General features: G+C 42.2%; 2 protein-coding genes across 3 annotated transcripts; one reads left to right on the top strand and one right to left on the bottom strand.

The window, feature by feature from the left end:
- Positions 1 to 1,074: 1,074 nt before the first annotated feature.
- On the bottom strand, positions 1,075 to 10,032 carry iqce (IQ motif containing E). 2 transcript variants are annotated; one of them, XM_063475164.1, is made up of 21 exons: positions 9,521 to 10,032; positions 9,274 to 9,315; positions 9,058 to 9,103; positions 8,818 to 8,967; positions 8,277 to 8,378; positions 7,980 to 8,050; positions 7,658 to 7,771; positions 7,506 to 7,556; positions 7,344 to 7,414; positions 7,178 to 7,250; positions 7,051 to 7,091; positions 6,765 to 6,916; positions 6,074 to 6,129; positions 5,748 to 5,977; positions 5,480 to 5,587; positions 4,945 to 5,212; positions 4,724 to 4,810; positions 4,099 to 4,226; positions 3,918 to 4,000; positions 2,081 to 2,179; positions 1,075 to 1,934 (listed from the first exon to the last, which is right to left on the bottom strand). In XM_063475164.1, the coding sequence occupies exons 1-21, from the start codon at positions 9,590 to 9,592 to the stop codon at positions 1,837 to 1,839; spliced, it is 2,142 nt and encodes a 713-aa protein (XP_063331234.1). In that variant the 5' UTR covers positions 9,593 to 10,032; the 3' UTR covers positions 1,075 to 1,836. The 2 variants fall into 2 exon arrangements, with proteins under 2 accessions (XP_063331234.1, XP_063331235.1); XM_063475165.1 differs by lacking the exon at positions 7,506 to 7,556.
- Positions 10,033 to 19,555: 9,523 nt separating this feature from the next.
- On the top strand, positions 19,556 to 26,247 carry LOC134629002 (fascin-like). Its single transcript, XM_063475877.1, has 5 exons — positions 19,556 to 20,535; positions 23,397 to 23,553; positions 23,675 to 23,796; positions 24,045 to 24,215; positions 24,971 to 26,247. Exons 1-5 carry the CDS (start codon positions 19,713 to 19,715, stop codon positions 25,174 to 25,176), a joined length of 1,479 nt encoding a protein of 492 aa, XP_063331947.1. The 5' UTR covers positions 19,556 to 19,712; the 3' UTR covers positions 25,177 to 26,247.
- Positions 26,248 to 27,905: the final 1,658 nt, after the last annotated feature.

Consider the following 27,905-nt stretch of genomic DNA (forward strand, 5'->3'; position numbering starts at 1 on the left):
TCACACACACATTCACACACTGGTGATGGCAAGCTACATTGTAGCCACAGCCACCCTGGGGCGCACTGACAGAGGCGAGGCTGCCGGACACTGGCGCCACCGGGCCCTCTGACCACCACCAGTAGGCAACGGGTGAAGTGTCTTGCCCAAGGACACAACGACCGAAACTGTCCAAGCCGGGGCTCGAACCGGCAACCTTCCGATTACAAGGCGAACTCCCAACTCTTGAGCCAAACAATATTAATGTCTCCTACCAATAATAAATATAAATAAATATGATATCAGAGGTTGAAGGTTGCACACCCAGGGGATGCCCAACATCTTCAGCGTTATAATTATAATAAATACATAGAAATTATATTTTCACTTGTACTTTTAACACTGGGCTAATTTCAGATACATACATTTTGAAAAAAAAAATCCTATATTTCACTGGTTGTTCTCTGTTTTCCCCAGACTTATTCTCTACATGAGAAGAGGTCCATAAACAGCATTATGGAGTAATGACACTTAACTCTGTCACTATTCTGAGGAGTTTTAGTAAAGAGTTTCTCTTTTGTTTCAGCTAAAACTCTTGATCATGATACTGTTGGAGGTTTTTGTACAATCCTCAGTGCCAGATGACGGTCTGGAGCTGTGCAGTTATAAAGTCAGCTGAGTGTTGGTGGTGATTTTTTCACACTGCACCTCAACCAGCTTTTGTTGTGGTTCCTATTACAGCACCACACTCAGCCATCTCTTTAAAACTACACATTATTCACAAAGGTTTGTAAAGACAGACAGCATGGATATGTGCTTGATTTTATACACAGTGGAACTGATATTAGCTGACTTCAAACATTAAAAGGTGTATGGACACAAAGGGTGTAACAACTTGGTACCCCCTAAAAAAATAGGGGGTACCATTCATATATCCTTTAACAATTTTGAATTATAATCAGTTTTAAAATACATGCTACTTCTCTCAGAAGTGTTTGGGAAAATAAGCACAAAAATGTAAGTACAGGTAATAGTTTCTGGGAAGGACCACGTGAGACTGGAGATTTTATTAGAAAAACATTTTATTTACTGTATCAGAAATTAAGTTACACTGATCACGTGGAGACAAATGCACTCGATCATTGATTTTATTGACTCATTTGTCTGTTTTAAAGCACAAGTATTATTGGCATTAGACACAGTCCCTGTGTATCCTGTGTATCCTCCCCTGCTCTCACCGTTTCAGTATTGCAGCAGCCTGATCTATAACTTATTCACAGTTTGGCTCAATAGTGCATCAGTTAAGAGCTGTCCCTCAACCACACCGCAGACTCAGCTATAACGAACTAAGCATGCAACATATATTAGTGTGCTGACTTTCATGTATTACCAAATAAGGCATGTGCAAATGTGATTTTATGGATTATTTCAGCCTGATGAAGCCAGATGAATTTAAAGTGATGCCTGCTAGGTTAGCAGAAACGAATGCATTTATTACTGTAATTTCAATTTGAATTCCCATGCAGCAGGCACTTTGGCAAAAAGAAACAAAAATAAATCTGACTAATTAAACAGATATTTGGCTCAAGAATAACACACTCAACAAAAATGGGCTGTTCGTTTTATGTTCTCGTCTGATTAAAGAAAAAAAAACATCTCATAACCTTACATCGACACTCAGACACATTCTGAGAATATTCCTGTTATTGGCATTGGCATGGGAGCAGCTCGTGTTACACAGTGAATATTGTTATTGATATTACAAACATTATTGGAACAGCCCAGCTTTTATTTGCAGGTTCAGTAAGAAGTTAAAGTTCTTAGTAACTATACTCAGTAACTATACTTAGTGACTACTCAGCTTCTCGATGGGCGTGACGGAGACACGATGATGTCATCAGAATCATCAGAATAGAAAGCGGCGTCTTCATCGATGTCACGAGACTCACTCTGGGCTGCAGGAGACATACAGCACACATGCTTATAGATGTGTGGACGCACTCCTCTATAATTACCTTCAACACTTACATTTAAGAACAAAGGCCATGAAAGAAATAAACACAGGATACAGTAAAAGAACTTGCTGTGACCTCTGTCTGACCTTTTGTGAGTGTCTTCCTGGAGGCAGAGATGTTAGACGCAGGCCGGGTATTTTTCTTTACACCTTCCTCTTCACCATCATCACTGAGGGATGCAGCATCTTATTAACAGAACAGCAAAGAGTAATTAATGCCATTCAGCCACACCCTCAGAGACACATGTACAGATGATATAGTGCTAACAGCATGCATTTAAATATGGACCATTTCTTCTCTTCAAGGTTCAAGGTTCTTTATTTGTCACATGCATAGTTATACAAGTATAACACACAGTGAAATGCAACCTGACACGCTCCTCGACATGTGCAAAAAAAAAAGGGGGGGGGGGGGGGGTAGAGGAAGAACATTATATATATATAGTATATACATTAGGTGAATGTGCAGTAGTAGCAGCAAGCAGGTGAATCCTGTACACCAAGTGAATTAAATAAGAATAGACAATCTGACTATTTTACAGAAGACAATATAAACATATTTAAAATTAAAGGAATTTGAAATGTACATTGTGCCTGGGTTTAGAGTGTCAGAGTCTTGTGGCATTGACTAAACTTTTCAACATGTAAAACCCTGGCTGTAGGAATCTAGAACTGCTCAGCGAGAGAGTTCATGTTGCTCATGATAGGCCTTTCACCACATTATTAAAAACATCAAATGGACATATGAAGATGGTAAAAAACATCAGCTTCACTGGAGGCTGTCCTTTACAACTTATAAAATATAACTACAATGTACCCAGTGAAGCATGACACAATACGACACACTGTAAAGATCCATAAGAAAGCACATGTTCTCAGATCGAAAACAAGAACAAGGTACGATGCAGGTTAAACTCTCTCACTGAAGCCCACAAGGTATCAAGTGCAGAGGCATTCTTGTAAGCATGTAGGGGGGAAAAAATGCTGACATCACTGCTTTGCTCTATGCACCAGCACGCTGTGACATGCTCAATACTCTGGGAGATGGTGGGGAAAGTAATGGGGGAGTCAGGTAGGGCAGACAGATGTGAAGGCAGGACTCCTGAAACAGAAACAGCTTCTCACAATGTTCTCAGAGAACTCCTAACTTTCTTGCTTAGGAAGGATTGAGGATAATTCACAGAGCGGTTCAGTCACATGGAAAGTTCATGCTCATTTGATCTGTTCATAATTAATCACCGTCATCATCTGATTTCTTATTTTGGCATTTAACAGGAAAAAATGGGAAGCTGCGACAGACTTGAGTCATCGCGGATGTTGCGATCACTTGACGTGAGCGCATTAAATATGATTCTGTAAAGTTTAATTAACATTGAATTACTTGCAGAGAGTTTGGGGGACATTCTTTAAACTCTTTTTTTTTTCTTCTTGTCATTTGCGCCTCTGTTTAAACAGTTCTTAAGCTCCTAAACAGTTTTTTCTACTCCTAGTAAAGTAGAGGCAGTAGTGGTGTGAAGGTCCGCTGAGTGCCCTCTTAAGTCTTTATTTTATTTGAGGCACACGGTGCCCTCGCTGGTGCTGAGCAGACAGGCACAATAGAATTACATTACTGCTCCAGCGAAATCCATCAATACTCAAAGCAGTGCCGGGGGGAAGGAATTATAAGTGATTTGGAACCTGAGAGCAGGGAGGTGCATACATCAGTGAATATGAAGTCTGAGCACTGAGCAGTTACAGTGTAGCACGAAGGCACTGAATACATTTGTACAGCGTGTTGGGGTGCATCAACCCCTATCCCTGAATTGAAGATGGATGGAGAGCTGTGACTTTGTTTAGTTTTTTGTATGTTCTGATGAATATTTTCATAGTTTGCTGTGGATGTGTTTGCATATAAACATTTTTTAAAAGATGGCTTGAACCTCACCTTTTTTGCTGGGTGGGTGTGGTAATGCACTTCCTCTTGCTGCCAGCGTGGGAAAATTGTTTTCCATTAAAGAAGGCACAGACCTAACACACAAACACCAACAAGCAATTATGGATTTTTTTCTTTGGTTTGACTGTTTGTTTGTTGTTTTGTTTTTTAATTCAGTGCATAAATGAGTCACCTTTCTTGTGCAAGACTACATCGAGCCAGATGTCCCCTGAACGCTGACTGTATCATCGTCAAGGCGTCATCATCCAGCATGTCACCAACAGAGGAAGCTTCATCGCTGAAGTTTGAGGATTTTTCAACCTGGGAACAGCACAAAAGGGGGAAGAGATAAGAGAGGTTCAGCAGGGACAGAAGCTTACAGCCAACCCACCAAAAAATGCTTTTTTAGAGCCACCTAGTGGTTATTTGTGTTAGCTGCAACGCTGACTCTGGCTTATTAAGGACATCATGATCTCTAGTAGGATTGTTGGAAGTAAAGACATCAGCACACAAGTAATTTCTGGTTTAATCAATTTTTTCCCCGTTTCTTTGGGTTTGAGGGGAAAAAAAGAAAGAAAAACAAAATTACATTTAAGTCCTTCATTGCTGAAAATACTTCACACACCTGCTGATCATTATCCAGCATTAGAAAAACAAAATCAGCACTCGTTATGCTAAAATTAACCTTAACAAAACATACATGAGTCTTCAAGTATCCATGAAAAGTAGCATTTATTGTTTTGATTAGTACACTGTTCTCGCTGCTTTACAAGTATGGCTTGATATGAGCGTATCGCATGGAAGCGTGTGGGTAAAACCTGATTCTGTGCATCTTCCGGTAGCTCCTTCAGCTGTGAGTCTCTGAAGAGGTGGCCTCTTAAAGCTGACTGCAGCATCACTGTGTCCTTAAAAGAGAATGCAGAGGATGGATATGGACAGAAAGGGAAATCTGGGCCAGAGTGTCTAGACTTTTTTTTTTTTTTTACATAACATTTGTATCAGATATTAATAACTTCCTTTGCATAAGCGTGTTACATACCCTGTTTCTGTGCTCCCTCCAGCATATCTGAATGTCTAATGCTGCTTTCTCCATTTCTTCTTTCTCTCCGTCATCTGTGACCGATTCCTCACCTCCCTCTGCCTCCTCTTTGCTCCCCGTGTCCCTCTCCTCTCCCTCTCTCACACCTGTGCTGCCCTGAGTCTCCTCTGCCAATGTGGGAGGAAGAGAGGAGAGCTCAGCCTGTGCAAGTTTACTGTTTTCCTCCTCCAGAGTTTGGATCCGGGCTCGCAACTGTTTCAACTCCTGTCTGGGAAACACAAAACACACGCGTGCAAAGCAATAACTAAACACAACTTTGCATGAAAAGTAAACTCCACCTGCAAATCATCGTTATTATTATTATTATTATTATTATTACATATTTATCTATTACTTAAGACTTGAAATGGAATTACACTTGGCTTTTAACTTAAAACTACAATGATCAATTTTATGAACAATGCAAATTGAAGAAAAGTGTGGACACACTGAACCACATCCATGTCAAACACCAAATGCAGGAGTGAAAGTGTACTTATGCTGCCGTCTCTCTTCATCGTGTAGTGTTTTCTGTTCAGCTTTCCACTGTTTTGTCGCTTTCTCTACTTTTTCTCTTTCAGTCTTCAGCTGTTTCAGTTCATCACTGGAACCACAGACACAAAGCAGATTAAGTATAGAGAACAACAGCTGCTGTTACAGATGTAATAATGTGGTAGGTTCACATCATTCATTTATTAAACTTTTACATTTAGAAGTAGTGTTTTGTTTTTTAACTGAGCAGTCTCAGGCTGCTCGTTACTCACTCTCTACTTGACAGCAACTTTTCAAGTGCCATTTTCTCCTCCTCCAATTGGCTCAAGCGTTCCCTCAACTCCAAAACCTCCTCCCTTTCATCAGTGAGCGTTCCCCCGGAGACCACTGCCTCTGTTGCCATGGTAAACGCCAGACTCTCAGTGAGTGTGGTCTGGACTTCCTTATCCAATAGGATGGTGCTTTTTGGTGACTGGGCGTGTCTTTTGCTGTCGTCCAGCCTCTGACAGGAGGAGAGAGTCTGTTAGCTGCGAGCTTAGAAACAGAGGCAGGCAACTGCTCGTGTTTACATGAACAACTGGTTACGGCTTCCTCTCACCTTCTCCACCTCCAACAGCCGTCTCAACAGTCTCTGTTTACTCCACTCTCTGTAATCTAGGACACATCATTACACACACTATTTTCAGTAACATTACAGCACACAGCAGAAAACTGTAAGCCAGTTATGACCATCCTCTTGATCTCCAGGATGTTCACTTATGACAAAAGTGCATTTAGTCTCCTTGTGTGTTTAATTGGAGGCACAGCATTTGGTTTTAGTTGTGGCTTAAAAAGTACAACTTTTGAGTCTTCTGGAAGCTGCCTGCATCCATGACCACAAGGAATTTTTGCCCCTTTCGCCCAACAGCACAGATGTAAAGACTAATACCAATTCCTTTGTCTTTGCATTGCACTTAATGTTAGCTGGAATGTAATCAGTAATGGCAGCCTATGTAGATCATAAAGAAAAACTGTATTAACCAATTAGGATTTAAAAACAATACAATTGTGTTTTATAGCAGCGAGCTTTACTAGGAGACAGGAAGGTTTCTAGTACAAGCTCCTTTAACGGGACCCTAAATCAACATATAGAACACACTGGTTCCAGTATCATTGGTTGTTTACCCCTCCCGGTTTTATACATATGTACATACTGTATGTAAAATGTACAGTGAGTTGTAGGCGTTTTACACTGATATCTGACTCTTGCTGGGTTTTTTAGCACTATGTTGTGGCGTGTGAGAAAAGACCTTTGGCTCCTCCAGCAGGACTGTCAGTGTTGAGTTCTTCTCTGAGTGCCACGTTCTCTTGTTGAAGCTGCTTCAGGTTCTCAGTCAGACGGTGAACTGTGGAGCTCAAAGCTTTTTGCTGCCTCTGGGAGCATTTGCTCTCGGCTCGACAGCTGCAACAGAGCAGGAGAGGAAGTCTCAATGCCAGAAACGTACTCGTTTATTCGTTAACCTTTTATAATGATGACGATGGAGATCCGTGATTCTCCTGAACTCAGCTACACTCAGACACGTGTGTTTCAGTCACCTTTTCTCAGCTGCTTCTAGAAGCATCCTCAGTCTCTGGATCTAAAAGGTAAGCCAGACAGACCCACTTTACTGAACTCCTTTACACACCACCAAGCTCACAGTGGGCAAAGAGGGACTGATTTTACCTCCTCAAAGTATGATTTGACTCGAATCTTCAGTTCTTCCAGGTTGGTGGCCCTCAGCTCACTTTGCAGTTTACTGAACAAGCAAAAAATAAATAAATCACATGAGCATCATTCTGTTTTACACAGAAACCAAACATACAGAGACAAAGTTGGAGGACGTCATTACCTCAGGGCGTTTTCTTTCTCTCTGCACTGCTGCTCCAGCTTTAGGATCCTCTGCTTCAGTCCATTGATAACCTTGACAGAGAGGATCAGCTTTTCTTGTTATAAACACATCCTAAATGAAATTTATTCCCGGCATGTTCACCAACCCACTGGGTATACTCACCACGCTCCCTTCTCTTTTCCTATCTACCAAACTACGCGTATATTCAGATCCCTACAGGAAAAACATTGCACAGTTGGGGGTTTTTTTCATCATTTTAGTTTCTTTGACAAAAAAACTACACACGAAAAAAAAAAAAAAAATTCTGTTCTTACCTTAGTGGGATCCAACAGTGATTCTATCTGTTTCTCTCTCTTGGCATTATCTTCCTCCAGGCGTCGTAGTTTGGCTTTCATTTGCTGGTTGTCAGATTTCTGTTCATGAAGGCTCTGCAGAGAACAGCACCAGTGACTACTCAAACATATAATGAGTGCATAAGGATTTACATTTTAAAGAAGCCTGACTAAATTAAAGAAGAAAAATGTAAAAACATATTTTTCTTTTTGAGAAGAAGAACAAAAACGAGATGGAAAAGTCACTACACCGATGTGCAGCCATGCATGTGTTGTTTTAACGTGTGATTGTGTTACTCCTTACCTTCTTGAGGTGAATGATCTCATCGTACATGTCCTCCTTCTTCATGAAATCACTTGTAACTAAAGTCAAACCTGCAAATGATGGGAGAAGGTAAATGATTTCACAAAGAAGATAACACATGCTTGGCTTTGTAAGTCATGAAAAACAACACTGACTGCACTAATATCACATCATACTCCCTTCACAGCCAGTATTTTTCCTTTCTCCTGTCTCCTGTTCAGCACAAAAACCTGACCTTCAGCTCTGTCTCCCTCTTCGCTCCATTTCTAAGTCTGACACACAAACGCGTTCTCTCACCGTTGGAAGCAGAGCGGAGATGTTTGGATTTCCTCGTGCTCAGGGTCTGCATGAGGAGCTCTGGTGTGGCGTCACACTCTGATCTCAGAGTCTGAGACACATCTGAAAGAGAGAAACAGACAGAGGCTACTTGTCAACATGCTCCAATTTCCTAATTCATTTGGCAGATTTCTATTGTTTTTAATAACGCAGCGTTAGATGTCTGTGCCATGCTTATTTTTAAGCCTAGATGCTGTGCTAATAAACATTAAAAAGAAGTTTGGCTAACACAAACTGTTCCAACACGAGTCAATACTGGATCTGACTCATGCCTCTTCACACTTTTCGAGGACACGCTGCAGAGCATGAATAATGCATTTAAGTTCAGATATGATGGAGTGACAAAATCACTGCAAACCTATATTTTCCTTTACCCTCCTTGTTTTTGCTGTACAGCATTCCATAAACTGTTTCATTTCAAGCAAGCAGATAAACCCATTCACTGTGAATGTATTTATGTAGACACCATCCACAGAGCTTGTTGTGCCTTCATGACACATACCAAGGCCGTTGCTGAGGGAAGTAAGGCAAGCTGGGCCAGTCTCCCCGGGAGTGTCCAATCTGGTGTCCCCCAGAGAGGCCCTTGGTAGTCTCCAAGCACCCACTGCTGCTCTCCTGTGATTCACATTCAGACTGGTGAGGTATGGAGACCCTACAAATACAAAAGCAAACATAACTTTCAAAGTGGGTTTTCCTACAGAGTCTAAAAATACTACCTACAGTGCAGCTGAGCAGGACTCACCTGGAGAAGGAGGAGGCTTGCCAGAAGAGACTTTCTTTTTCGTTTTCTGATAGAGGACAAACACGAAGGGGGCAAAGCAGAGGACAGGAGTATTTATGAAACTGATTTCATGCTGAAGAGCACGTCGAAAGCAAAGGAAATATCCCAGCCATAAAAACAAAGACATGACGATGTGTTCATGTGGCACAGATGAGATTCACGAGTCCATTTGTTTACCTTTACTGGAACATCAGCAGGGAGCGAGAAGCCATCCTCAACCTAGGAGGAGTAAGACACCCATACTAAGACAGAAATTCCCTCTGATTGAGAAGTCAAAAGTAATGAAAACGACTGCCATAAACTACTATAGCTTTAAATTATAGAACCTTATAGGCTTTTAATAAGCGATTCCAACAAGAACCACTGTAAAGTCAGTTTTAAGTAAACAGCTGTATCTTTAACCCAGCCAGATCAGAACACTCACCAGCTCCTCGTAGTCTTCATCTGTTTGGACATCACTCGCCTGAAGAGACATCTTAGCATTGGCACTGAACATAGCTAGTAAATAAATGTTATGTTAGGTTGGAAAACTCGACTTTTCCCACTTCTAATTCGGTCATCTTTTCCCAACTCCCAAATCTTACTTCACGTCGCCTCCCCTCTTGCTAAAAAATACACAGGGGGCAACAAAAGAGACGCTAGCTATGCTACAACTGGGAATTTACGTGTTTTGGGACAGCTAACTTTCCTTAATAATAAGCAGTTCATACGGTAATGTGGGCTGTAAAGTATAGCTTCCTTAAAACTGTTAAAATGCTGCTGTCTTTCCGTACAGCGGTTACTGATTTCTCATCGGCGTCGCAGATTGAGTCGTCTAGCAACCAGGCTGCCGTTAACCAGCGATGTCAATTACCAAGAAAAAATCCGAGCGGTGCCGGAACTGCATGAGGACGTCTTCAAAATAAAAACGTAAACGCGTGACAGACGATAGTAAACGTGACGCGTGATGCTTATCTTAATTTAGTGGTAGTTTATGAAATAATGTGTTTTAAGTTGGCAAACCACGCTTCGATTTCAAGCGAAGGGCAACGCATTTTTTAATAAGAAACTTATTTTGAAAATACCGACCGGTTGTACCCGTTAGCTTTGTTTACCTTGATAGAGCACAGCCCAGGTAGTGTTTTGCCCGCTGCTCTCGGAGTGGTGCTACAAGGAGGGGCTGAAAGTGGCTTCTTCTTGCCAGAATCATTCAGGTCCGTGGGACACATACAGCCCAATTTGATCCTATCTGGGATGGACCAAAAAAAAAAAACCTCCATAATTTACAAAACAGATGATTAACAGATGGAATTGTGTTAGTTTTTACTTGTGCATTACAGCTTACACAGCTGTAATGCATCATAGTGGATATACAAAGGCACACAACTTCACGTGTATTTTAAAACTAGAGAGTAACAGTATTTTTACTCCTTTACGATCTAAAAAACTTGAGATATCCAATCTAGCTAGCATTATTATCGACTTCTAAGGAATTTTCACACTTTGCAAAGCCATTCAGTTGGCCAGATATGACCATTCTGAAGTCCAGTTGTTTGAACCCATTCTTGGTTCCATATAGCATGAGTCAAGGGGATGAGAATGTAAAGGTAACCTTTGAGCTCAGTTTGAAAAAGTCAGAAAAACTAATAAGAGAAGTTCAAAGAATAACTGACAGAACCTAATAGTCCTATTGCCTTATAGAAGACACAGGGGTGTTGTCTTAACATCAAACATGTATCAGCCTCTCTGATGCTGAGTAAGTTCGGTTTGTTCAGAATATTTGCCTGAATTGGAAAAACCTGATTAAATCTTTCTCTTTTGTATGTCCACTGTCAGGAGTTGCTCTTTTTGTCATTCCTCAAATTCTCCTCTTTGCTGCAAACTCTGCAGCGAGCAGAGTGGCCATGTTCCTGTATCATTTTCTCATACTGTTTACACAGGTGCTGGACCCCCAGCGCCACACAACCAGGCAGACCAGCATATTTTTGTTCAGGGAGAGCAAAGTCATTGTAAGCCATTTAATCGTGCAGCTGTAGTTTTTTCTTAGAGAGCTTCACCAGTCTGTATCTTTAGAATAAAACCAGTCACCTATTTTGCTCATATACACAGAGATGATAATGGTATAATTAAAATTCATTTCAATTTTATTTATGTAACACCAAAAAACACAACAGCAGTCATCGTAAGGCATTTTATATTGAATGGTAGATACCCTACAATAATACAAAAAAATACAATAACACAATGATACAGAGAAAAAAATCAGATGACTCACTTTGAACATGAACGTGGCAACAGTGGTTTCTTCCCCTTTAACAGGAAGAAACCTCCGGCAGAACCAGGCTCAGGGAGGGGCAGATGTCTGCTGAATAACTTGACTTAATCACATAGTTTATAATAAAATAAAGACTTCAAACTTCCTACAAACCATCCACGATAAAATCCTAGATGTCTTTTCATTTTGGTCAACACCTACTAAAGCTGGAACCTATCCCAGCTGTCACAGGGCAAAGGGGGTATATTCTAGACAGGTATGGTCAATTTACCATTGGACTGTGGGAGAAAACCATCCAAACGTCACACAGAAAGGACCCCTACCAGCCAGTGAATTCAAACCCAGCAACTTCTTGTTTTGAAGCAAGAGTCCTAACCACTGGACCATGTCCGGTGTCCTCAAACAATGATCTTAAAAATCCAAATTTCCCTTTGGAGTCTCTCCTTCTCAAGAGAGAATTTCTGTTTTTATCCAAATAAAAGGATGGAAGGAAAACTCCCTGATAGAAAACCTTTCTGCCTGTGAATGGTGTAAATTGTAAATTAGTAGCACCATCTAGACTGATAGTTGTCAATCATTTTGTTTCTCAGCTGTTGTTTTATGAGATCTTTTAGTCTATTTCATTTTGTCATTTAACTTGATTCAGTGCTTCTGCCAGTAATCAGGCCTGGCTCTGGCTAGTGGAACTGAACTTTAACCCCGGTAATTCATGATTTAATAGGGCCAGGTAGGTTTGGTTCATTTTCTCTTTAAAAAAATGAAATAATAATTATAAACTAGAAAGCGAAAATTTCAGAAGAAATTTTAAGTGTGCCTATGCCGCTGGTAATCAATGTAGTTTGCCATTCATACAGCTACAGAGAGCAAAACTTAGCAGAGCAGCCATTCTCCACCATGAACTATGGTAAAAACAAACACCGCTCGCACCTCACAGATGACAGCTTACAGTTTTGGGTAAAGATGAAGTGACTTTGTACAGCCCCGATTTGCAGACGCTGTGCACATAGTTTCATGAGCAGAAGTCCCATTGTACCACGGCAGACCCGACAATGTTTGCATGAACACGCTTTGAAGCATTACGTTATGGACCACTTTTCACACATGGTTGGTGTACCCACACAGCCGGCTGTAGCTTTTCAACTCACAGCCTGACACACACCCAAAAAACAGCCGAGAGAGCACAGACTACGCCAGAGAGGCGTGATTGCAGATGCCGCTCAGGTGGGTCCACCTCCCCTGCAGCGGCACTGCAGACCACGCCCCGCCACACACATCAATCACGTAAAATAAATATTTATGCACTTTTGCATTCACTTTTTGTTTTTTGTTATTTTTACACAGTGTTCTGAATGATTAACAATGGTCTACAGCCAATCTTGTGTATTATTATACAAACTTTGGTTGTAAGATGCCCTACCTGGCCCCCTGGCAAAAGCTTTGCTAGATCCGCCCCTGCACAGTTACCAGCTGTCAGCTAAATAAAAAAGGAGCTTGGTGTTTATTTCTCTCAGAAACAGTTCATAACTTCCCTTCAACTCATTCATGTCACCTAAAAAAAAGGTAAACCTGTTTCTCCATCACCAGTTCAGCTCTGATGATTCGGTAAGGTCATCTCCTGGTTTCCACCAGCCGCTTCTACAGCTGTGGCTCCAGCAAACATCAGCTGATACTAGAAATTAAAATCAAATGAATTCTAACAACAGCTGATCAAGCTTAAACGTGCTGCTGTTGTTTAGCGCAATAAACAAACAAGAGAGAAAAGCCGATCATTGATCAGTTTCATGACTGAAGTTTGAACAGGCGAGAGAATGACAGGGGAGGCTGTCATAAAGTTCAACATCAGTAACTTAGCGCGCACACAGCTGTATAGAAACTCCGTCGTGCTAGCAGTACCAGTTATTATAACTGATTGTAAAAAGTCAGCACAACGAAAATAAACTACACCTAAACTCGGTTTATATCTGACCCAAATAGAGTGCAGTTCATAACTTCTTACCTGAAATTCAGTTCACCTCACGCTCTGACCGGCAGCCGCCTGCTTCTCCTGCCTTCGGTTTCCCTGATCCACGATCTACCACCGGTCGATCGGCGGTCGCCTCGCCGCCTCTTATGTCTCGTTCCCTGCATGCTCTGTCTGACACACACCGGTGGATAGCTGCCCTCGGTTGTAGCTCCGTGTCAGCGACCACCAAACAACTCAGTTATTTTTTCCACATCGACCAGCATCTGGACAATCCACCGCCTTTCACTGTTTGTACCGTTACTAAAAAAAACCCCTCATCAGCTCATAAAAACGAAAAATAAGTCCAGCTATGACCCTGAGTCAAAAAGACAGCCAGTTAGCTAGCTAGCTGTCTAGCTCTTTGCAGGCACCGAAACCATCAGAGCTAATATGGGATGTCTTGGTAACACAAGCAGATATTTGAAGTTTACATCTGGCCAATCCACCACCTTTCACTGTTTATACCGTTACTAAAATGAATAAATAAATAAATCATTTATTTATTTAAAATAAGTCCAGCTGTGACCACGAGACTTTACGAAGGACCGGGTGTGAAACCAGAGTAAGCCGCTCTCACTGTCATCCAGGCCGGCTGTAGCTTGTTAGCAAAGCCGCGCTAGCCACACTAGCCAGCTAGCCTCAAGCAGAAACGACATCGTCAGAACATTGTCGCTAATATGGGATGTTTTGACAAAACGAGCAGATATTTGAAGTTTACACACCTATATTCTCGCCTGAAAATATCTTAAAAGTTTATTTTGTGACCTAGAAACAGTATTAAGAGGAAAATAAAAACTAAGTGATGGCCGCCATTGTTTGACTCGGCAGAGGCGTGCTATGAATTGTGGGATATTGAGTTTTCCACCAAGCATTACCGTAACTATTGAATGATTTGCGCAACCTTAAAAATTCCAATGGCTCCTGAAAGCAGCGACGCTGTGCGCACCGTTGATATTGTCATCATTACGGTAATCCAAATAAGGGTAGACAGGCCGTACTACTCCCGGCATACCACTAGAGAGAGCCAACACACCACAAATGAAGTTTGAAATTTGTATCAGTGGGACCAAAAGATGGAGCCAACACACCACAAATGAAGTCTGTTTATTTGGCGCCAAAAGATGAATTGGCCTAAATTTGCACTAAAATCTAAATATTTCAAAAACTATAAAAGTCATAAACACCAAAAGTCACACCATACTAGTCCAGCTTCAGCCGCACAAAATGATGTAACATATGTAACCCTAATGTCAAAACTGTTTGGCAGAGGAGCGCGGGAAAATTTTCACTAAAATATTAATATTAAAAAAACTATAAGAGTCATAAACACCAAAAGTCATAGCACACCATTCCTGATCCAGCCGCACAAAATGAGGTAACATATATGAATCTTGTCTCAAAACTGCGAGGCGAGATTCGCTGCAAAATTTCAGGCGGAAACTGAAGAATAATAATAATAACTAGAAAGCGAAAATTTCAGAAGAAATTTTAAGTGTGCCTATGCCGCTGGTAATCAATGTAGTTTGCCATTCATACAGCTACAGAGAGCAAAACTTAGCAGAGCAGCCATTCTCCACCATGAACTATGGTAAAAACAAACACCGCTCGCACCTCACAGATGACAGCTTACAGTTTTGGGTAAAGATGAAGTGACTTTGTACAGCCCCGATTTGCAGACGCTGTGCACATAGTTTCATGAGCAGAAGTCCCATTGTACCACGGCAGACCCGACAATGTTTGCATGAACACGCTTTGAAGCATTACGTTATGGACCACTTTTCACACATGGTTGGTGTACCCACACAGCCGGCTGTAGCTTTTCAACTCACAGCCTGACACACACCCAAAAAACAGCCGAGAGAGCACAGACTACGCCAGAGAGGCGTGATTGCAGATGCCGCTCAGGTGGGTCCACCTCCCCTGCAGCGGCACTGCAGACCACGCCCCGCCACACACATCAATCACGTAAAATAAATATTTATGCACTTTTGCATTCACTTTTTGTTTTTTGTTATTTTTACACAGTGTTCTGAATGATTAACAATGGTCTACAGCCAATCTTGTGTATTATTATACAAACTTTGGTTGTAAGATGCCCTACCTGGCCCCCTGGCAAAAGCTTTGCTAGATCCGCCCCTGCACAGTTACCAGCTGTCAGCTAAATAAAAAAGGAGCTTGGTGTTTATTTCTCTCAGAAACAGTTCATAACTTCCCTTCAACTCATTCATGTCACCTAAAAAAAAGGTAAACCTGTTTCTCCATCACCAGTTCAGCTCTGATGATTCGGTAAGGTCATCTCCTGGTTTCCACCAGCCGCTTCTACAGCTGTGGCTCCAGCAAACATCAGCTGATACTAGAAATTAAAATCAAATGAATTCTAACAACAGCTGATCAAGCTTAAACGTGCTGCTGTTGTTTAGCGCAATAAACAAACAAGAGAGAAAAGCCGATCATTGATCAGTTTCATGACTGAAGTTTGAACAGGCGAGAGAATGACAGGGGAGGCTGTCATAAAGTTCAACATCAGTAACTTAGCGCGCACACAGCTGTATAGAAACTCCGTCGTGCTAGCAGTACCAGTTATTATAACTGATTGTAAAAAGTCAGCACAACGAAAATAAACTACACCTAAACTCGGTTTATATCTGACCCAAATAGAGTGCAGTTCATAACTTCTTACCTGAAATTCAGTTCACCTCACGCTCTGACCGGCAGCCGCCTGCTTCTCCTGCCTTCGGTTTCCCTGATCCACGATCTACCACCGGTCGATCGGCGGTCGCCTCGCCGCCTCTTATGTCTCGTTCCCTGCATGCTCTGTCTGACACACACCGGTGGATAGCTGCCCTCGGTTGTAGCTCCGTGTCAGCGACCACCAAACAACTCAGTTATTTTTTCCACATCGACCAGCATCTGGACAATCCACCGCCTTTCACTGTTTGTACCGTTACTAAAAAAAACCCCTCATCAGCTCATAAAAACGAAAAATAAGTCCAGCTATGACCCTGAGTCAAAAAGACAGCCAGTTAGCTAGCTAGCTGTCTAGCTCTTTGCAGGCACCGAAACCATCAGAGCTAATATGGGATGTCTTGGTAACACAAGCAGATATTTGAAGTTTACATCTGGCCAATCCACCACCTTTCACTGTTTATACCGTTACTAAAATGAATAAATAAATAAATCATTTATTTATTTAAAATAAGTCCAGCTGTGACCACGAGACTTTACGAAGGACCGGGTGTGAAACCAGAGTAAGCCGCTCTCACTGTCATCCAGGCCGGCTGTAGCTTGTTAGCAAAGCCGCGCTAGCCACACTAGCCAGCTAGCCTCAAGCAGAAACGACATCGTCAGAACATTGTCGCTAATATGGGATGTTTTGACAAAACGAGCAGATATTTGAAGTTTACACACCTATATTCTCGCCTGAAAATATCTTAAAAGTTTATTTTGTGACCTAGAAACAGTATTAAGAGGAAAATAAAAACTAAGTGATGGCCGCCATTGTTTGACTCGGCAGAGGCGTGCTATGAATTGTGGGATATTGAGTTTTCCACCAAGCATTACCGTAACTATTGAATGATTTGCGCAACCTTAAAAATTCCAATGGCTCCTGAAAGCAGCGACGCTGTGCGCACCGTTGATATTGTCATCATTACGGTAATCCAAATAAGGGTAGACAGGCCGTACTACTCCCGGCATACCACTAGAGAGAGCCAACACACCACAAATGAAGTTTGAAATTTGTATCAGTGGGACCAAAAGATGGAGCCAACACACCACAAATGAAGTCTGTTTATTTGGCGCCAAAAGATGAATTGGCCTAAATTTGCACTAAAATCTAAATATTTCAAAAACTATAAAAGTCATAAACACCAAAAGTCACACCATACTAGTCCAGCTTCAGCCGCACAAAATGATGTAACATATGTAACCCTAATGTCAAAACTGTTTGGCAGAGGAGCGCGGGAAAATTTTCACTAAAATATTAATATTAAAAAAACTATAAGAGTCATAAACACCAAAAGTCATAGCACACCATTCCTGATCCAGCCGCACAAAATGAGGTAACATATATGAATCTTGTCTCAAAACTGCGAGGCGAGATTCGCTGCAAAATTTCAGGCGGAAACTGAAGAATAATAATAATAATAAATCCGACGAATAGTAATATGTGTGCCTCTTGGCATAGGCACACATAATAAATCCGACGAATAGTAATATGTGTGCCTCTTGGCATAGGCACACATAAATATTGTGTTTATCTTGATTATCTTTTTCTAATGTTAACATTTGTTTGATGATCTGACACGTGATTAAATGGGAAGGGGGTGAACGCAGCACTGTAAGCCCAAACTCATGCTTCACATTACTTGAGTAGTACATACTGTATCATTTGAGCAAGCTGAGTTATACTTCATTACACTTTCTCACCACGAGCTATCTAAAATACAGGCAATCAGGCATTATACTTCAAAAGTATACACAACTCAGTGTTCATTACCAAGACTCAAGGACTTTGCTGTTAGGTAATGAAAAACACCCAGACTCTCCTTAACTTGATGAATTTGCTTTTTTTCTTTCCGAGATTCTTGTCCTTGCTGCTTTTCTCCAAAAAGCCAGATGGGGGCGATGTAGTCCAAGCTGTAAGAAATCCTCCCCCCCAGATATCCCACCTCCGCACTAACTTTGCAGGCTGTGTCCCAGCACAGGTTTCATGTCCTGCACAACCTCCCGCTTCAAACTATATGCACAAGCTCATATAAAATCCATACTTTTCATGATTTGACTTATCCTACATGTTCATTTCATTGGACAATGTTGTTGGTGGGGCAAATCTGGGATTCTTTTCCTCTGTTGCTACCCCTTCACTTTGTTTAGGGTATATCGTGCTACTCGTTTTAGCGATTTATAATCAATTATCTAATTATTTTATTTATAAATACAGATCCAAGCATGGGATGCAAAAGTAGTGCCATAAAAATGCTCATCTTGTCCAGATAACAATCAAAAACCTACGTTTGTTTTACAGTTATCAAAGATCAAAAGCTTAAAGTGAAGTGAGTAAAGTTGTCAAAGATTTTCCTGATTTTTATTAGGTTACTGACGCAGCAGCACACCAATTTTTCACGCAGCAACTTTGCAAGCCACTGATCTCCCTAAATTAAAACCAAGTGAAAATGTATGCATACAAAGTGAACTGTTCATGAACTAGCCCGTCTTTCAACTACATCCTCAAATTACATTAGGAATTAATGGTTTTTAGCTTTACACAGGCAATCAGAAGAAAAGCCACTGTGAGAAAACTTCACTGGCTTATAGCTGCGAGGAAGATAACTTTGCAGTACAAAATCAAAATACCATTACCATAATCGATTATATGTTCAACTACTGGAAAATAAAAGAAGAAGAAAAGAGAAAAGCTTCATTTAGCTTCTCATGGAGCTTTTTATACCTTCGAAAGCTCTCCTGGGGTAGTGGGCGTGAGGAAAGGATAAGCACCCGCCTGTTATCGCTCTCTCTGTCTCTCTCTCTCAGAGTAAATAAAGGTGGATGTGTAGACAGGAGTTATGACAAAGCACGGGGGAGAAGGACGGAAGGGCTGATCAGACTACAGGATGGAAAATGGGTGGAATTACAATGAAGGGAAACAACTGAGTAAATTCGCACTTTTGTCTCTGATCTCTGATTTTCATGTGTGAAAACACAATGTTTTCATTGTTTCACTCTCAGTAGTTTTGTTTGGTAATTTTTTTCAGCACAGATTTTGTGAAAACTACAGGGGGAAGAGAACATTATACTAAAAACTACCCCACATCAGATTCAGAGGGGACATTTGACTCATAAGAGATCCCAGCACCTGGCCTTCTGTATACTGAAAATGGCCTTTCTCTGCCTCTTTCCAGCACAAACATACCAAATCTGTTAGGTGGTGAATCCACATGGACCTAGCAGAGCTCACCAGGAGGAATGGAAAAGTTAGTGCTGATGGTGTGGATCATACTGGTTATATAGGTTATATATGTGTGGGGCTATGTGAAGATCAGTGCAGGGGTGGAGTGGTTTGTCAAAATTGCAGTCATCTCCCTCCAGCTCCTCTGCCTGTATCTGTATCTGGGGCGTGTACTGCCTTGAAAAAAAAAACAAAAAACTCACAAGCTTGCAACTCCTGCAGCTCCAGCGAGCCAGTCCGGATTTTTACCCAGTTAGGGGACACTGATCACCATCAGCACCATCAGCAGCAGCAATCTCTCTCTCTCTCCTTCAAACACCCCCACAGTCTCTCTCCCTCCCTCTGTCCGTCTGTCTATCCCTCTCTATAAGACCAGCATCTCCTTTCTTTGCTCCTCTTTTCAAGCTGCAATCATGTCCTCAAACGGCGCTGACGGGGACCTGCTGCAGATCCCTCTGGGCCTCATCAACAGCGAGGGCAAGTATCTGACTGCGGAAACATTCGGCTTCAAAATCAACGCCTCGGCCAGCAGCCTGAAGAAGAAGCAGACGTGGACCCTGGAGCAGACCGGGGAAGACGACAGCGCCGTGTTCCTCCTGTCCCACCTGGGCCGCTACCTCGCCACGGACAAAGACGGCAACGTTACCGCGGACAGCGAGACGCGCGAGCGGGACTGCCGCTTCGTCATAACGGTGCACGAGGACGGGCGGTGGTCGTTGCAGTCCGAGCCCTACGGCCGCTTCCTCGGCGGCAGCGAGGACCGGATCACCTGCTTTGCGCAGACCGCCTCGCCAGCGGAGAGATGGAGCATGCACCTGGCCGTGCACCCGCAGGTCAACCTCTACAGCTTCGCCCGCAAGCGCTTCGCCCACCTGAGCGCCCGGGAGGAGGTGTCAATAGATCGGGATGTCCCCTGGGGGGTCGACTCGCTTGTGACCCTGGTGTACCGCGATCAGCGCTACCACCTCGAGACTTCTGACAATCGCTTTTTGCGCAACGACGGCAGCCTGTCCACCACAACGGACAAGGATACCGGCTACATGCTGGAGTTCCACTCCGGGAAAGTGGCATTCCGCGACTGTAACGGTCGCTACCTGGCCCCCGTAGGCCCCACCGGCACTATGAAGTCTGGGAGGAGCACCCGGGTGGGAAAGGATGAACAGTTCGGCCTGGAGCGCAGCCACGCGCAGGTCGTGCTGACTGCAGGCAACGAGAGAAACGTCTCCACAAGGCAAGGTGAGGCTGTACAGCTGCACTGACCCAAGAGACACCAAGTAAAAGAAATGCAGTTTCACCGTGAGGTCACCGCATAGCTGGACACAGCAGGAGGCAGCTGTTGCATGTCTGTATGAAAAAGTAGAGCAGAATTGGAGACCCCCGTTAGCTCATTTTCCTCCCACACCATGTGTTTTTCATTATCGCCCCCCTCCCCTCCCCTCCGCTTTTTTTTGGGGGGGGGGGGCAGTCCCTGCCCAGCTTAACATTTTTCCTGCAGTAATTCTACCCCTGCTCTGTGGTTGCTGGCCCGGGGTCAGCTTCAGTCTGCAGCTGTGCATCGTTCTTTATCTCAGAACAGACAGAAAACGAGGGCAGATTTGCTTTGGAGACAATGGAAAAATGGTGGAGAGGCAGAGAACGCGGGCCACAAAGAGCGAGGTGTGCCTTACACAGGTCTGCTGAATGTGGGTCTTCATCCCACATGCAACCCAATTGTCTCGTTGCCTCCCGGTCTCTAATTGATTCTGTGCACAACATTAACAGCGATTTATCAGTGTGTGAGTGAGAGTGAGAGAGACAGAGAGCATACCAGGGGAAATAGAGGATGGTTTGCTTGAATGAGGTCAGTGTATGTAAGGCAGTGACTTGTGACCTCAATTGTGACCATAATTGAAAGGCTGATGGAAAGCAGGACCAGGGGAATTGGACTTATAATTCATCACAATTTCTTTTCTTTGTTAAAGGAATAACAGTGCTGCTGCATTTGTACTAACCACTAATAGTTCAGTGGGCTCAATATGGGCATTGCACAAGCATTTTGTTAGCTGGCAGCTTGGGTGTTAGTAATGAGGACAGAGACATTTTTATCTGAACTCTTCCAAGGTGGACTGGTTTTATGTAATGTGAGGCTGAGAAGTCTACAGGTCAAATCTTTTTGCTCTTTGTCTGGAACCGGTTTTCCCTATCAATAGATGTGTTAATCTCGCGCTAAGTTCATATTCAAACATATTAACACGTTTCTTCTTCTAGTATTCAAAATATGTTGTCTCGATGTGGGTTGCAGAGATGATGGGGCTCTGCCATTTCACCACATCCTAAAAGTGCTCTACTGGATTGAGATCCAGTAGAGCACAAATTTAAGCTTTGTGACGTGGTGTGGTATGCTGCAGCCATAAAGGGATGGACATGGTCAGCAACAATACTCAGGTAGGCTGTGGTGTTTAAACAATGGTCAGTTGGTACTGAGAGGCCCAAAGTATGACAAGAAAATATCCACCACACCATTACACCACCAGCCTGAGCCAGTAATATACAGTAGAATGGATCCATGTTTTCATGTTGTTTACATCAAATCCTGAACCAATTATCCAAATGTTGCAGCAGAAATTGAAACTCAACAGAGTAAGAAATGCTTTTTCCAGTCTTTTGTTGTCCAGGTTTGGTAAGCTTGTGTAAATTGTAGCCTCAGTTTCCTGTTCTTAGCTGACAGGACTGGCACTGAGTGAGATCTTCTATGCTGTACAGTCCAGAGGTGCCCTTCCTGTTGCTGTCCTATCAGCTTGAAGCAGTCTGACCATTCTTCTCTGAACTCTGACATCAACAAGGCATTTTGCCCAGAGAACTGCTGTTTCTCTATAATTTATCTTCTCTGTAAATGGTTACTTGAATCACCTTTCTTCTCCATTTTCATGCTTGGTTTAAACTTAATATCCAAATACATTAAATCTGATCACAGTCTCACTAACATCTCCTCATATGCAAGAACATGATTCCTTCTATGGAGGGATATGGTGGAATACCAGTCTCTTCATGTAATTGTTCATTACAAGGTTGGTGGATTTGTACTGAGGAACCATGTCATGATTTATGTAAAATACATTGCATTTGAATTTTTAAAATGTATTTCTGGCACTTTTATGTGCCATTTAGTTCCATTATATTGTAGGAAAACCGCTTATATCTGCAAAACTGGCAACTCACACCAAAAAAGCTTAGACAAATATCATTACAGCACATGTATTTGATTCATGATTTGATTTATGGGTGAACTCTTTCTTGTTTTGATGAACTCACAATTATTGTTCAGCTCTACAATTTAGCTCATTGTTTTGGTTTTAGTCTCAGAGCCTATATTTGCAGATGGCTGCCTTTTTTAAAACAATTAATTCACTTTAATTTAGCTGTCCAGCAAAAAACAAAGAAAAAGGGACAAAAAAACAAGTAGTGAACTCTAGTAGCTATTTCCCTTTGCAGATGAAGTGAAAATAATTACAGCTTAAAGTGAGGAATATTTAAGTGGCACATGTCATTTGACCTCAAACATGGCTCCAATTCAATGGTCATCCCCGTGATCAGCAGCAGACGATTCTGCATGGAACAGCTGACTGGATCAGCAGTGTTTTCCCAAAGGCGTGTTAACTTATGGCTATGTAACACACACATTTGTTTTTACACAGCACTTGATTTGAATGGTTTGCTTTTGAATTTCAAATCTTTAGCATATAGTTGGAGTGTACATGTTTTGAGTCAGCAGGCTGACAAATGGATCATAAGCAGAGATGTTCATTAGAGGATGCGGCGTAATCACGACACATTAGAATTAAACTGATCAATGATACGTTTAATGATGAGGAAAAACTTTCTGCTTTATCGTTACTCTGCTCACATGACCACATCTACTTCTTCTTCTCTTATCTAGTCCCATTCAGGACTGGTGAATCCACTGAATGGGTGCAGTAAGACCCAGATCTTTGTGAGTTTGAGATATCCTCTGGCTTTAAGAGTCTCTCGGGAGAAAGTTCATAAATTGAAGGGTTTGAAAGTTTCAGACATCCAGAGACAAGAATGAAAGCTGACAGCAGTCTGCCCCACTTTTCTAGGCATGGATTTGTCAGCCAATCAGGATGAGGAAGGGGACCAGGAAGTCTTTCAGCTGGAGATGAGCCGTGAGGACAGGAAGTGTGCCTTCAGGACCGCTGCTGGAAAATACTGGACACTCACAGCTACCGGAGGACTGCAGTGCACTGCCTCCACCAAGTAACAACACACATACGCACACACCATATAATGTTGAATGTTGGTTAACACCCATTTTATTTAATGCATAACCAACATTCAGTGGAATAACTGGCTTGTTTATTGTGTGGGTGTGTTTCAGGTCTGCCAATAGCTACTTTGAATTGGAGTGGCGTGACGGCCGTGTGTGTATCCGTGCAGCCAACGGCAAGTACGTGACTGCTAAGAAGAACGGGCAGCTGGCTGCTACCATTGACAGCGCAGGTCAGCCATGCTCCTTACATTCCCAAATACAACTTTTTCACCAAAAAAATGTTGATGCACATCATATCAACATATTAAATGTAATATGTGTGGAAAAAAGATGTTATGGTTCAGCATTGATGGTGCCTCCGCAGATGTTTGAGTTACCTATGCCACGTCCTCTAATGCCCCCATATACCCGCGTAAGGTGCTTTTATGAAACGAGCCCCAGAGTAGTTTGGTCCAACCTTAATCTTTTTTCACTTCAGGGGAGGCTGAACAGTTCCTGATGAAGCTCATCAACCGTCCAATCATCGTCCTCCGCGGGGAGCACGGGTTCATCGGGGCTCGAAAAGCTGGAACGGCAACCCTAGACTCCAACCGAGCATCCTACGATGTTTTTCAGCTGGAGTTCCACAATGGTGCTTACTCCTTCAAAGGTGTGTAACTGTTTGAATAAAACACTAAATTTGTGTGTCACTTAGATGCAATGTGTTGTTTTGGCAGGTCATACTGTTTTTTTCTTACTAGAAGTCACAGAACGTGACTTAAGTGTGACTAGTTAATGCATTTGAATACTTTCCAGGGAGCCAGGTCTAATGTGGATAACAAGAAATGTGCAGTTATATTTAGTATTTTGTCAAAGATATACTTAATATAACTGAAGCCATCTACACAACACAGCAGTTGTGCTAGAATGAGACAAAGAAGCTGACTGAAACCTCTGTAGCAAAAGAGCCTGTATCAGATTCAGATCGTTCAATAAACAATGCTTCCATTTTCTTGTCTCGTGGCTTTGATTTGATTTTCTAATGAATGTGGTGATGTTTGCCATGGTGTTTAAAATAGTGTTCTCCACAACCCAACCCTCTTCAACCCCACCCTGCTTAAGGGAAAGTCAATATTTAAGCATCTAATGGGAAAGCCATTATAGCTGTATGGATCACTCACCCGGGGCCATCTCCCATTTGAACCATCATACTCAGGCTTGACAGTGAGCCAGTATGATGCATTATTTTTCATCTGGTATTGTATTGTTGGCCAGCAAATTCTGATCCCAAAGTATTTTAAACATTCAAATAAAATGATGTGAAATATCTTTTCCTTGAATTCCTAAACTAAATTGATAAATTGATATACTTATATATGTGTACTGTGTGTCTGCCGAGCCTCATTAAGTGTGTTGTTTGTCCAGACTCCCAGGGGAAGTACTGGTGTTTTGGAGATGGCACAGCTATTGTGTGCGGCGACTCATCGCCTGTCCAGTTCCTGCTCGAGTTCTGTGACCTCAACAAGATGGCCATTCGTACTCTGAGGGGGAAGTATCTCAAAGGGGATCACGCTGGAGGGCTCAAGGCGAGTGCAGACTCCCTGGAGAGCGCCACCCTCTGGGAATATTGAGAAAGCACAGCTGGACTTCTCCACTATGCTTCAAACTAGAGGTAGTTAGTGTAGGTAGCAGTTCTTTCTTTCTTTTGCATATGTGTGCGTGCCTGTGTGCGTGTGCGCAGTTCTGAATTTGTTTGGATGGGCGGCGGAAAAATGACGCTGACGAGAGGAACCAAAGTGCTAAAGGTGTTTTGTTTTTGTTGTGTTTTTTAAAATTTCTCAGTAATTATCTCATCTTACTGGTCTTTGTACTGGAGGCTTGGATTTACAACGACTTGCTGTTAACTGAATGCATTGTAGTGTGATTGCACAGTATTTGTTTCACTCCCAGTTAAACTTTACACATGCCGTACCTGATAACCGTCAGGACAGTTATTCTTATAAGTTGTGCCTATCTGTGGTAACTACTGGTGTAAATGAACGTGTTGAATACTATAACCCATAACTCGCAGTATCTAACCTTCAAACCTTCTCCTGCTAATTGTCCTGCTGCCTCTACACGCTGCTTACATCTCCTATTCTCGTTCAAAGTGTAACGCATAATGCTCATCAGATGAAGGAATGTTACTGATTTACACGCGTCTGCTGTAAATACTGCTCTTTTTTTGTCACTCAATTATTCAAACCATAGCAACCATGGGAAACACAGAGCCAGGGGCTGGCAGATCTAACGTGTCTTTTTTTTTGCCTGTACACTCTTGGTGAATAAAATAAAAACAGTTGAAAGGCGCTTCGAAACTCACTCACCGAGTGAAGGAGTCGCCTTAGCACAATAATGACACACAACGCACTCAAACGCACACAAATGCATATAAATAAAAATGCATTAATTCCAGCTGTTCTAGCACAGCGCCCGAAAATGAGCACAATATTACAGCGTCCTTTTTGAACGACGTTAAAAGCACATGTTTGTGGTGATGAAGTGCCCGCTTTGGATTGCGTGCTGCTGCTGGTGGTTTGTAAACACAATGGTGGAGTCATCTCTCTGGCTGTGCCTTCCATAGAGTATTCTGTCTTTTCCCTTTCATGCTCATACATTTTAATCAAGTGAAAAGTCCAATAAAGTTTACCTTCTCAACAGTGGATCGTCTTGTTTTTCTCTCGGTTGATTTTACTTGAAAGGGTTAGCTCCACAAAGAGAGGGCATTTGTGGATTTGAGGGATTATTTCTAAAGATTCACACCAACTTCCATCTACATTTATGTTCCCCTTCATTCAATGTGACTCAATCATTCAGTCGGTGCTTTAAGACTTTTAAAAATAATCCCATTCACCCTCAGTTGTGTCTGGTGTTTAACTAGCTAAATGATGAACCCATATTTAAGATAATTAAACACAACTATTTTTTTCTGGCGTTGCCAGGCTGAGCCCATTAGAGTGTTACAGAAACTAATATGACATTCATTTCTTTTATGTGGGGCAAACTGATGTAGGCCAAAATATCTTTATTCCTTGCTTGTTTGGGCAGGACTACTCCATGAGAACTCATTAATAGCTTTTTCAGTGCAACACTAAATTCTTTAATGGCAGTTTAAATTGTTGGTTGTAGTATTCAATTTTTTTCTATGGTAGCTGGAATAGGCTCCGGCCCCCTCGTGACCCTGATAAGGATAGGTGGAAGGATGGGAACAATAACTGTAGAAACATGGACAGTATAAAAGTTATAAGTGGTGAACCTTGATGTCACCCACTGGTTAGTGATATCTCCTTATGAAGCCTTGGGCAGAAATCACTTTTCAGAGTTATTTAAACTGGATGTGATGTGTGAAACCACACGCTTCCTCACTGCCTGACGACCTTTCAATCCAAAGTTCTTACAATGTGCTTACAATAACTTGTAAGTTATTCAGTGTTAAGGCTGCACCTGCGATTTCTTGCTCCCGGAGCAGCTGTCTTGCCTAATCATGTGAGCTGTAATAGCGCACTCACTTCCTTGTTCTGGTTTTTATAGGATCATTTCAGTCATATTCCAATCATGATGATTGTGTGCAGTGACTAGACATTCTATATGGTGTATACGGCCACCCCTTGGCTCTGCAGCTGCAAAATGGTAGTGTGCTTACAATTTCATTTTGAGCATGCTCAAAGTACAGCCTCACAAGTTCCCTGCCTCTGGTCTAATCTTGCCCGTAATATAACTGAATTGATCCCATAAAAACAAGTCCGAAAAAGGAAGTGAGAGCAATATTGCAGATCACATGATTAGGTAAGATAGCTACTCTGGGAGCAAGAAGTCATCCTGTCCCTTTACAGGAATCCGGTTGATAGATGTAACTTTAAAACTGAACAGCTCGCACATAGTGAAAAAGATAAGCCTGATAATACTTAATAATGCTGTTTTTATTGTTATTAAATTGTGTGAAAAGACCAAAGCATATGGATCAATAACAGGGCTCAGTTGATCTCTCTGTGCAACAACTGAGCTGAGCATTTGGGTCACATGTTTCTTCATGTTACACCTAAACAGAAAAGAAGGTGGACCTACATTATTATTCTTTTCATAGATTTTTTCCTCCAACCATCTTGTTCTGATGAGGCTATTTAGCAAATGCTGGTGTGTGTGGGAGAAGGAAGAAAGAGCCTGCATCACGTCCCCCTGAGATTGCACTGAGCCAAAACGGTAGAGGAGAAAGGCAGCCGAGCTCAAGAAGGAGGTAACCTACTCCACTTTCTCTCTTCTGCAGACCAAATCTCAACTCTCGAATGCTATAATGGGTGCAAAACTTACCACGCGTGTTTGA

Source organism: Pelmatolapia mariae, linkage group LG6, assembly GCF_036321145.2.
Source record: "Pelmatolapia mariae isolate MD_Pm_ZW linkage group LG6, Pm_UMD_F_2, whole genome shotgun sequence".
Taxonomy (NCBI): Eukaryota; Metazoa; Chordata; class Actinopteri; order Cichliformes; family Cichlidae; genus Pelmatolapia; species Pelmatolapia mariae.

Excerpts from the sequence above, each read along its gene's own strand:
- iqce (XM_063475164.1), bottom strand. The coding sequence starts at position 9,592 with ATGTTCAGTGCCAATGCTAAGATGTCTCTTCAGGCGAGTGATGTCCAA. Across the intron at positions 9,316-9,520 it reads ATGAAGACTACGAGGAGCTG|GTTGAGGATGGCTTCTCGCT; the intron begins GTGAGTGTTCTG and ends TACTCCTCCTAG. Across the intron at positions 7,557-7,657 it reads CACTGTTGGATCCCACTAAG|GGATCTGAATATACGCGTAG; the intron begins GTAAGAACAGAA and ends TTTTTCCTGTAG.
- LOC134629002 (XM_063475877.1), top strand. The coding sequence starts at position 19,713 with ATGTCCTCAAACGGCGCTGACGGGGACCTGCTGCAGATCCCTCTGGGC. Across the intron at positions 23,554-23,674 it reads CAGTGCACTGCCTCCACCAA|GTCTGCCAATAGCTACTTTG; the intron begins GTAACAACACAC and ends GGTGTGTTTCAG. Across the intron at positions 23,797-24,044 it reads TGCTACCATTGACAGCGCAG|GGGAGGCTGAACAGTTCCTG; the intron begins GTCAGCCATGCT and ends TTTTCACTTCAG.